The sequence below is a fragment of the Argiope bruennichi genome, chromosome X2 (genome assembly GCF_947563725.1).
Source record: "Argiope bruennichi chromosome X2, qqArgBrue1.1, whole genome shotgun sequence".
NCBI classification, from domain to species: Eukaryota; Metazoa; Arthropoda; class Arachnida; order Araneae; family Araneidae; genus Argiope; species Argiope bruennichi.
In genome coordinates this window covers 113,852,285-113,864,652 of record NC_079163.1, presented here as the reverse complement: position 1 = coordinate 113,864,652, position 12,368 = coordinate 113,852,285, and the positions used below count along the sequence as shown (strand labels likewise).

Sequence of the window (12,368 nt, the reverse complement as noted above, 5' to 3'; positions counted from 1 at the left end):
TTACGCTTTATTACATCTTTGTGATAATATTATACAGTTTTACCTTCTTTTAAAGTTAAAATCATGAATTTTTACAGCTCGTATGAAGTAGATATCCCAAATATTTTTTCATATTATATTTACTGCAATATTTTGAAATAAAAATGACATATAAGCGACATGACAGAATGGACACGTTTTAATTCATATGTTAATAAATAAAAAAAAAAAAGAAGCAATTTTATAAAAGTTACGAAATTTATTTTTATTTCCATGAACATGAGTTACAAATACAAAGTTTGAAACAGGATTCCAAAATGCTGCAATGAGACTAGTTCTATTTCCAACTAAACAGCCAAAGTTATTGAACTATGAATGTTTTTACACTTTTACATAAACATTTATTATAAATAATTATCAAAAAGACAAAGAATCTATTACAACATCTTGATATGCATAACATTTAGAATGCAATGCCACAGATCTAAATTATAAATTGTGTATTCAAATTTTACAACAATTGCTTTGTGATATCAGACATCAATCAACATTAAAAAAGAATCAAATTTTAAACTACCCTTTAACCATTGTTAATTTCAAAATATTTATTACTATTAAAATCAACTTATTCTGCTACAAAAGTTTGTATTAAAGCCGTTTTAAAAGTTTTTTCAAGTAACATAGTAAGTGCACACTATCGAATAGTATTCAAAGTTTTAAATTACAGTATCACCTGAAAAATTGTTAGCATCCAAGCTTGGTTTTCAGTAAAAAAAAAATTTGCCTTTTCAAGAGTGCATATAACAGTAAAATTCTAAAAAATGGTAGAATAAATAAATCGTTAACTATAACTAGTACCATCTTTCAATGGTGTCAAGGTAAAGTAAAAAACAGTTGCAATATTTTCAAATTTTGGCATTGTAATTCATAATCGCACATTATCATTAGCATTCGTAGCTACACAATGCATTGCATTACGAATATAAATAATAATTCAAAGTTTCAATGTTTTGATCAAATAGTATAAAAGACAATTATACAATCAAGGACGGTTAACAAATACTGAAACATTTCAAACAAACCTATGGGGGAAAAGATACAAGATATATCAAAACATGAGAGGGAGAGCTTTTTTGTTGTTAAGTACAAATGAAATATATTTACATACACACACAAAAAGAATTAACAATTATCTTCTATCCACTGGGCATTAGAAATGTACGGTTTACAATAGAAAACAGCAATAAACTATACATGACATGTATAACAAATGCAACTTCTGTCAGCTGTAAAAAGTACAACTCGTAACAAAGTCCGCTAGAGATTATGTAAACAGTCTGTACAAAGGAAATGTCACAAACTCTTGTATTTTGGATGTTGTTTTTATTTACAACATATTATGAAACACTGGAAGTTTAATGAAGATGAAAGATATTTTCAAGTTTTATTTCTTCTAGGAAACTTCATTTTACTCAGATCAAATTTTCCCATCCGATATAAAAAGAAATCAAAATAGCTTTGTTTCAACCAGCCAGGATACAAAGAAAGTAAAATTTACACCACAGACTATACCAAGAACTAAAAACAATGCAGCCATCATTCCTGCGATTGGAGCATGTTCTTTTTCAACACACCTGAAAACAGAAAAATTGCCTAGTAAATCATGTCAAGAAATTACTCTAAAGAGCTTCGGCAACTAATAATGTATTAATTAATAAACAATGATGTATTTCTATTCATTAAAATCACCAACGAAAAGATAAGATTAACAGGCATATAGAAAATATTTAAGAGAATAGAACTAGAAGAACAATTGAATATCAAACTTGGGAATAATGCAATTTTAGAAACATTCTAAATGAAACAGATTTACCAAGAAGGAGACGGTAATTTAGTTTTCAAAGATTATAGAATCAATACATCAACCTATAATCTAAACCGACAGTAGAAAATTTTCACAGTTTAAAAAAATACAATTTAATGAGTTAGGTTTATGAGAAAATGAACTGAATTTGGCAAAGTGTAACCCTGCAAGACACCTATAATTGGCAAGACTCGATGCATTTAATCAGAATTATATCCCATTTATTAGTTCCATTTTATTCCAATGTGACAACCTTTATTGTATTCGAAAAACTGACTGTTCAAAATAAAAATAAGTTTGATTTTAAAATCCATTAATTACTTAGTGTGTCTGAAATGTCGAAGGTGTCTTATAAAAAATGTGAAAGTTTGTTCAAACACATCCTTAAATTAAACACAGCAATGAAGTGATATTTTCCAGTGTAAGGTTAATTTCTTGTAATTGGAAGACACATTCTGTTTTGATCATATACATTAGACAAAAGACCCCAAAATATTTCAATGGGGCCCACACGATTTCTGTCTTTTAAAGATTTGCTACTAGTCAGTTCCCCCCCCCCCCTCACATTATCAAACTTATTTTTATGGATCATTTGAAAATAAATCTTAACTGCACCTGATGCCTTGCATACGATATTATGCGACATTCATGATATTCAACAATGTCGTGGGGATATCATACAATATCTTGAGCACATAAGAAGTGTAAGGATATTAATTTCATTATTTGTACATAATTTTCTAGTCTGGTTTAAGAACTAAAAATTTGAACATTTTTAGAGAATCATGAGCTCTAATTTTGCAATGAAAGGATTCATATCAATATAGAAAATTATAATAATTGCAAGATGCGAGAAATAAGTTTTAAAACTGCATAAGGGAGTGTGAAATAAATGCAAGGTTACACGATATATTAAATTTTGACTAAAGAATTGCTCTCAAACCTTTTTCAAGCATGATCTTAAATATAATTTGGAAAGATATGGAAAATACTAACCCTGGAGCATACATCATAGCTAAGCTACTGTAATAGCCACTAGTAAATCCAAAAGCAACAGCCATTCCGAAGTAAGCCCAATCATTATCTATTAAAACTGGGATTTGTCTTTTATCAGGCTTGTAATTACATAACATGAAGTATGGTATCATAAATATTCGCAAAACAATTGGTATCCATAAAAATCTGGGTCCAGGCTAAAGAAAAAAGAAAATGTGCAATTAATGATAAAATAATTAGAGTACTTTCAAAACAAAACTAAGAAAATGCTCAGAGACAATCGAAACAAATATATGAAAATACCCATTTTATCCAGTTTGGAACCAAACTTCCCATCATGGCGAAAAAGTTGAAGCATAAGTAACAAGTTACAGGAGTGAAATATTTTTCTGAAATGAAATTAAAATTAGTTATTTTATATACCTTCAAAATGCTTCAATATGTAGTAACTTCGACTTAATACCTATCTCTAATAATTACAGCAATTATTCTATAATAATTAAGGAAATATTGACTTTTCCTTTCGAATAACTTTCATTACAGTTTCAGCAATAGTACGGGGAAAGTTGTCAACTAAATCATTATATTTACGGTTTGATAGAAACTTATGTAGTAAATTACAGCAATTAGTGAAAGTGGAAATAAAGAAGGATTTGGAATAAAATGGAAGATAAAATGAAAAACTGCACAAGATTTTAAATAATTCTCAGATTCATAATCAATTTTAGACAAATATCAAGAAAAAACAGTTCAGCTAGAAAAAATACAATAAAACTAAGCATTTCCGCTTTTATTTATTCATCTCTAATACTTCATTAGCATTCATTATCTTAATTTGGAAATATCCATTTGGAATCGGGGGCATAGCACTTTAAACAACCATGAAGGTGGTTAGTGGAAGATTTTCGTAAAATTCCATAGTAGTTCATCAAACCGTAATAGAAAGACAATTTTCAAAGACTGTAAAATTTGAAGTAAATACAAAAACGAATATTTTAACAAACAATGACTTACCAGGTATAATGAAATCCTTATCCACCATCTCTATATCAGCATGTATAGCAGGAAAAACAGTCAGTGTGACAAAAAAAACAAAGAAAACGTTGAAACACTGAGTCCATGTCTATAAAAGAAAAATTAGTTGATATTAAAGCACGCAAAAAATAAATAAAAATAATGTAACTTATTCAATGCAATACGAGTTAAAACAGTTTTAAAAATTGCAAATGGGACATAATTAAAGCTTTAAACAAATTTCAAATAAGAAAAAAAAAATTCTGAAAATTCATGCTAAATAATTAATAGCAAAATTACTAATATATTCAAAAGCAAACAGCATTTTTTAAATGCTACAAAAATTCGAGTGTAAACTATAACACCGATAATAGGCAGATACTTTAATGTAGGGATAATTCTTTCCGTCTCCATTTATTCAAGGAGAAAATATAAACTACATTTTCTATTCTGCATTACATCATTAAAAAAACTCATTAAATATTTGAGAGCAGCTAAACTTTCACAAATAACTTAACCACAAAAGGTTCAATACTGTGTGATAAATGACACATTTCTTAAGATTAAAAACTATTTAATTTTATATCTACTGAATTTAAATCAATTCCCCAGACAACTATAAGATTATAAAGTAATATACAATGCATTATTTTTAAAGTACAAATGAAAACGTCTAGGTATTTAAGGATTGGGGAGTTTATGCTTATAGATAACTTATTGGTAATTATTAATTTTAATGCTCTTTTCACAATGGAAATGAATTTAAATCAAGAGAAAATGGAATTGAGTCAAAATGAAGCTATCGATGAAGTTACTAAAATTATAATAAAGTATAATAATATGGGAAAAAATCGCCGAATATTAATTTAAACGGTCATTTTATTAATAAAACTTTAAGATGAACCCTACTTTCCTCGATTAAATCACCTTTCCCTCAAATTCTGTATAGAGGATACTTTCAGATTCAAACCACAGCTACATTTAATTTCTTATTAAACAGCATTTCCTGCAGAAATTTTTTTTTGTTAATATCTAGAAAAAAAAAAGATCAATATCCGGGAAACAAAATGTTAACGGAGGTGAAAGACAAAAATGAACACTGATCAACCGCAAATTTATTATTTATATTTAATAAAAAATGTAGCCATGCGATTTCAACCAAGGTTCTTAGAAATGTTCTTTCAAGTTTTTAATTGGTGAAATTTAATACAAGTGTTATGATACAATAAGCACATTTAAAAACATTTAAAACTGAAATAATCTTGCTTGACTCCGAATATGGCCATTTCATAATTAGAGTGAATTAATTTTAGTTTTCTACCAATTAAATCTAACTGAATAATTCACAGCAGAAAATTAACTATACATAGTGCGCACTTTTAGAATTAAGTGAGCAATTTTAGATTTAAACAGGCTTTGGTTAACTTTTACTGGCTGGACATAAAATAGATTTATCCATTAATATAACAAGCTCTATAAAATGCTGATCTCGCGAAAATCCTGGGAACACAGATTTTGGAAATTTAAAAATGGTCACCGCACTTTCTGTGCTCTTAACTTTTTTATAGTGCTGCACAGCGTGTAATATTTCTATGATGGCCATGACTTTGAAAAATCCAAAAATTCCCTGTAAAATTATTCAATTATCTTTCACTGAGTTGAGTGATATGCGAAAATCGGAATAAAGATTTATGAATTCGACCATGATTAATTTTCAAAGAATATCTTTATATTCCAACAACAGAAATTTTACTATAAATTATTCACTGCTAAAGATGGGACTGTTTTACTCTTGAGTAAAACATTTATTTATGCCGCGACTATTAATGGGTAAAAAATAAAAATAAAGATAACAAAACTCTACATTTGAAAATGCAGATTCAGAAATTAGTAAAGAAAATTCAAGACAGCAGACGTCATGCTTCAAGAGATTAACTGCAATGCGACACAATCTTGGGAATAGTTACCTATGAAATTAAGAAAGAAAAATTTATCTTTTATATTCTCGCCTATGATATTGGAGAGAAATGTAACAAAGCTGTAACAGTTCCCTTAAATTTTTGCAGTAGCTGAATAATAATGCAAAACTATACCGAATTCATCAGAAGATTTCATGGAAGAAAAATTGTTTTGCCCTGACTAGTAAAAACTTTCCAACTGCATTTGTTTGCATTGTTTATTAAACAACAAAAACGAAGGCAAACATCTTAAATTCCAGTAGCAAAATTTTGCACACAAAAATGATACAATCAAATCATTGATAAACTTCTTTAAATGGAAGGCTTAAGGATAAAAAATAACAGACAAAAATCTTTATAAACATAAAATTCTTTACCTTCCAAAATATCTTGCAGTAAGGTGGTCTTCCAGTATTTGCTCGATTTTCAATCATAGCTCTCTCAGTTAATCGATCATAATATCGATAGAAGCGCTAAAATTCACAATAAAGAGCCATGGGTGAAATTTTAAGGTTTAACAATTAAGAATAAAAATATAAAATTACAAGAGCCTAACTAAATTAATTTTATTAGACATTTTTATGCAAAAAAAAAAAAAAAAAAAAAAAAAAAATGGATTTGTGCATTTATCCAAAATGTGATTGATATGAAAGACTAGCATATAAAAGTTATTAAATATTAACAGTAAATATTTGAAAGAAATTATGAATATTTTGAAAATTAAATTAGTGTCCATTAAAAGCTAATGTAGAAGTATTTCAGAAAACAGAATTCTATTTTATTATCTAGACATATAAGAAAGTAATGACTAAAGGATACTCACAATTAAGGGCAATGCAAAGTATGTATCAACACAAGCAAGGAGTACAAATAAAGCAGTGATGAAGTAATAAATAGCTGCAGTTCTTAGATTCGGTGAAGCTACATACATAAAAAAAGACCCATGAAAAATAGTGATTTTTCTACATTACAGAAAGTTACTTTTAAAAAAAATGTGCTAGATGAGAAAACACGACAAAAATTCTTAAAATCTTTGATCATTTAATTTTAAGTACAGGAAGAAATGTACTAATAATTAACTAATTTAACATAATATTAATAGAATACAGTAAACTGTAATGTATAAATATAATACATATTGTTTAAATAAAAGAATAAAAAGCCAATTTATAAAAGAAAAAAAATTTACAAAACTTTAATACATACCTGCAATCGACAAAATTAGAATTAATGATGTGAATGTTCCACTTGTATTCTAAAACAAAAGGGGGGAAAATACAACTTTATAAAGAGCATGAAATCAGAAAACACAATAAAACGAATTCTATCAGCAATTGTTTTACATCAGGCGGTAAACACTTCAGTTCAGGCACAGATCCTCGATTTGCAATATACAAAGCATACACTATATCAATTATAAGCTTCATATAACTATCAAAATAATATACAAGAAAAATCTGCAAACCATTTTTTTTTTTTCGAAATTAATCAATAAAATTTACAGAAAAAAAAATGGCCAGACTTTTTGTTACTGACCAGCCTTTATATGGAAGTTAAAATTGTCTTACAAATAAACAATAAATTCAAAGATTTTTGCATTAATCCAGAGGCAAATTTCACTAAAGAGAATAGTCTATTTTTTTTAAAAAATCATAATCTTTCCCAATTGTGAGAAATTATATATTTTTGACGTGAATTGTAACAGCTTAGTTTAATTATTCAGCAGCAAATTCTATAAGAACTATTTTCAATTAGTTCATGGTAATAGCATAGAAGCAGATAAAAGAGAAATATATGCTTAACTGCGCTACTCAGTGCAGTTAGAAAAGTTCTATAAAGGTCAAAACTGATGAAACGTTTTTACCAAAATGAAATATTCGATATTTCATTATATAGAATAGTTTCACTTCACCAAAATTATATTTAGGGAACAAACATAATCAGATATAGCTCATTTAACTAATTTTTTTTTATGTCATTAGTCAGACAAAGTGAAAAATAAACCTAGCTCTCTTAAGACATTCTATTCAAGTAGAAATATATTTGATCATATCTAAAGCTATAAAATAGGCCATATTTTCAAGCACAAGTTGGAGCATCAAGAAAGCAATATAATTCATATGCAAACCGACGCATGTTTAAATACATAGTTATAATAGCATTTATTTTTCATAAAATATATAAACTAATAACATGAAACTAAACAAATAAAATTGCAGAATAAGATACTGCAACTGGAAACTTACAGCTCCTAGCACAATAGCCATAGAATACTTCATAGGGAGTTTAGCAGCAAGCCCATAAATACTGTTTTGATATATTCCATTAGCCACTATAAACAAAAATATTTTTAATACATTCAAACTTTTAACAATATAGTTTAAAAAATACACATTTGACAGTTTTTTTAATTAAATCACATTAGTTCAAAAGATTGTACTTGAACGAACTTATCACATTTCCTCCCTTAAAAATGTTCAAAAATACTTTAATGGTAGTAAAATTCTATTTTGTAATAACTACACTTGGATACTCAGCTACAGGGTACCTACAAATTTATTAAGCTTTAACATCAAATGAAACATTAAGGACCATAGTGTATGATGGGGAAAAAAAGAGGGTGGATGTGGAGGGAACTAACCAATCCAATAACTTTTAGCAAGAGATACAAGATATTCACACAAATTAGTATTGAGCAATTTAACAAGTTCATGCATGCAATTAAAAATTTCGTATGCTCTTAAAATTTTAAATCAAATAACTGAAAACAAATGTTAATCATTTTGAAATATACTAATAATCAATGGTAATTTTAAATAAAAAAAAGTGTTTACATTAATTTGCTGCAGTTTATTTTGCTACAAAGAATGTTTCATGCAATAAAGCAAACCAAAACTAACAGATTAACATTAAGTAAGACATATTAATATAAAATATTGGAATTGTAATAGTTTTATTAAAGTGAAACAATTAAAACAAACTTACTGTTTATAATAACAACAGATGTCATGGTGACATAAAAGAAAATACCAGGCCCTGAAACAAAGAATTTTTATATTTCATCAATTTCTAAACCCAAGTACCCAACAGACAATTCATAAGAATGAAAACTGGTATATAATATGAATGAATCGACATTTTTGGTTCCTAATATCTTAAAATTCAAAAATGCATTGCATCACAAGGTAATTCTAATTTAAAAGTTTACTGCATGCAGTAAGTCATTTATACAATGTATACGAGTATATTGGTGCAAACAACTTTAAAAAATGTAGCATTTTTAAATCAACTGATTTAACAGTAGCAAGTGCTCCAAAGACAGATGCGTGCAGAGGGAAAAAAAGTCTAAAATAATAAGTACCATAAAATATATTTGTCCATCAAATTTTGATATATACAAAATTATGTTGATTTAATCACTCATATTCATGGAATAAAGCAGTAAAAATTTATAATTTCTTTTATCAGCATTAAATACCAAACCAAACAAGGTAAAAAAATGGTGAAAATATGCACTAGAGTATAAAGGCATACAAAGGGTAAAATGCACTTGGGAAATAATTTTTTCTATTATTATTATTGTCCTTTAGTGGTCATCTAAAGTTCAGCAATTATAAATTGCATGCATCATTTTTTTCTCTCATCATATTTGTCTTCAAATGGTTGCATAACGTCTTATTTCTGTGATGTCCAGGGTATCTATATTTCCTCGTTCCTCTGCCGCTACAACACTGAATACCACAGCATTTCATTTTCTATTTTCTCGCAATCAAATTTATTTTTGATATTTATAAATTTGCTTTGGTATTCTATTTGATGAGATTAACTTAAAAAGGCAAGCAAAATACAATTATAAAAATTGAATTATGCATGCCATGCATTTCAAAACCCTCATACCATGCAGAATTTCACATATAAATGAAATGAGACTGTTTTTCATTATTTTAGACTTGCTTTCTGAAACAATAGCACTTGATTTTAAATCACACTACTGAAAATATTTATTTTTAAAAAAGAAATATTTGGAATAGAATAAATTTAATAGAAAAGTGCTAATTTCAGAATATCCTCAATAAGGAAACTTAAGTTTAAGTTAAGTTTGAAATATATGACCTGTATCTTTTGGCAAAAATGAAATATTTATGTTAACGAATTTATTTTGGAGATTAAGTAAATAAAGTAGCTTAAAAATAATTAATCTTTTACACTAGTACTTACATTTCAATCATTTCATTAAAATTTTGTCTTAACTGTAGAGATCAAAGAGGGAAATTTAATATTGTATATTGGAAACAAAAATTAGAAACATTTAATAGTAAAGAATTTTAATAAAAACTCATGCATGTAATAAAATTAATTTTTTAATGATAAAAAAAAATCAAAACTCACAAGATGAAGAATCCACCATTGCTAAGAAAACTGTGACTATGAATATAATGATTTCTATTATAATGCTACCAATAATTCGAAATGTCAATGTTCCTCCTCTGAAAAAAAAAAAAAAAATGGTTGTTGGGAAAAGCCAAGAATTCTTATGAAAATACAGTGCCCCAAAATTGATAATTTTATACAAAATTCAACGAGTGGAACAGAAGTTTTAAATTACAAGTCAACAATATACATAAAAAAACAAAATGGCAAAGACTTACCCAAACTGAACAAAAATATTTAGAGCATTACATATGACATTCGGTACTTGAGCAGCAACACCCAAATATGATAAAAAATGCGATCTGTATTCTTCTGTGGACACGTCAGTATCATTGACATTTAATTTGTAATCTATAAAATACTGTCAGAAAATTTTATAAGTATGCACATCTTTCAATTCTATAAAAGCATTAAAAATGCTATTAAAAAAACACTAAAAATTATAACCTGATTATTTTTTGCATATTAACAATTAACTAATAAAATAAACTCTGAATATCTCAACACAGCATGAAGAATGAAATTTAAATATTTCAAGATTACGAGTTAAATAAACTTTTAGCATAACATACTTGGTTGCAACATTCAGAAAATTAATTATTAAAACATTCAGAAAGACGATTTATTATTATTTTTTTCATCAATCTACATATACGAGATAAATGTTGTGGAATAACAGATATTATGTTGAATCAAGATAACAACCTTCTTAAAATCCAAGTAGTAATCAGTACTATAGTAACAAAGAAAACTGTCTAATTTACAAGATCTTTCTTCTATGTGACTAAATTCAGAAACTCATTTAAAATAATTGCTTTAAAATCATATTTTGTTAGAAAAGTGGAATTTGTTAATCAAAATGAAGCAAAAATATCCAATTTCCAACAACCTAAAAAAAAGCTCCAATATACCCACATCAATAGTTGTTTGGTCACTGTTTTCTGATTGATCATTGAAAAGAGATATCAAAAGCCATTGATAAATCTAACAAACAATAACATAAAACACTTGCAAATAATTTCATATCACACTGATGCAGGATCAAATGATGGTTTATCAATTGAAAAGCAGCGAAGAAAATTTTGACATCTGAAATATTTCTTCCCTCCCACGAAATGCTTAACATATTTGAAATAATATCTGATATGGAATGTAAGAACTGAACTTTTCTGCATTTCAATAGCATCAAATCAGCAATATTAAATGTATTCCATTCAGTTAATTCTAATTATACAAAGAGAAAATCATATCTGTACAAATGTGCATTAACATAAGGCCATATAATTGGTTACTACCTTTGTTAAATAATGCTGGATCTAATGCCTGAAGTATAATCATCTCCAAACAAATTATTTGAACCTGGATCAATTTAAAGTAGGTAAATAAGAAAAAAACAAGATGCATTGTTAGGAGTGTTTCTTTTTAATGAATTCTCAAGTGAAAAAAAAAAAATAAAGCCCACTCTCCCACACGAAAAGAACAGTTTAGGTGAGAATGCAGCGAGAAAACACGTATTAGTAAAAGAATCAGTACGATACAACATTCACAATTTGAACATAAGAATGGAAGCATTTCTTTTCTTGTCCATACTATTTGGACAAAAGCACAATGATTTTCAGCAGTTTTTTTTCCTACAGCTAATATTTTTAGTGTCCAGTAGCATTATTGGTTTGAAATAGCAAAAAGTTTTCATGACAGTCAAAAAATGAGATTCACAAATGATTTTAATTGTATTTTTATTAGACCAAACTTAATAAAGTCATTAAATGACACTTTAAAATTTTTAAAGCAACATCAATAGACAAGCTACTTAAATACCAAAACAAAGTACACAAAATGTTGTTTAATTTAAAATTGCAACTACATTAAAATAAACTGGTATGCAAATCTTTATATACTTAAAGTTTTCTAAGTCCTTTAGCATTTTAACTCTGATTCCTACATAGTTCCTTCTAATTTGCAGCTTCCTCATAGAAATTTCATTTCAGTAAACTCTGCTCAGCTATAGCATACAAGAATAGTATGAAATATAGAATTTGCTTATATAGAAAATTTATGACCGATTTAAATTTGAAAGTTAACAAATTACATATAAAACAGTTTACATATTTTATAGAGTGCAAAAC

General features: G+C 27.3%; 1 protein-coding gene across 1 annotated transcript in view; it reads right to left on the bottom strand.

The window, feature by feature from the left end:
* Positions 1-231: 231 nt before the first annotated feature.
* Positions 232-12,368, bottom strand: part of LOC129960215 (equilibrative nucleoside transporter 3-like) — a 101,349-nt gene continuing 89,212 nt past the window's right edge. The window contains exons 5-15 of the mRNA XM_056073456.1: positions 10,461-10,603; positions 10,201-10,298; positions 8,797-8,847; positions 8,058-8,143; positions 7,018-7,066; positions 6,635-6,732; positions 6,189-6,284; positions 3,854-3,962; positions 3,143-3,228; positions 2,840-3,036; positions 232-1,613 (exon numbers count right to left, since the gene is read on the bottom strand). Coding sequence (XP_055929431.1) covers positions 1,487-1,613; positions 2,840-3,036; positions 3,143-3,228; positions 3,854-3,962; positions 6,189-6,284; positions 6,635-6,732; positions 7,018-7,066; positions 8,058-8,143; positions 8,797-8,847; positions 10,201-10,298; positions 10,461-10,603 — 1,140 coding nt within the window. The 3' untranslated portion in view covers positions 232-1,486. The remainder of the gene's footprint in view (positions 1,614-2,839; positions 3,037-3,142; positions 3,229-3,853; positions 3,963-6,188; positions 6,285-6,634; positions 6,733-7,017; positions 7,067-8,057; positions 8,144-8,796; positions 8,848-10,200; positions 10,299-10,460; positions 10,604-12,368) is intronic.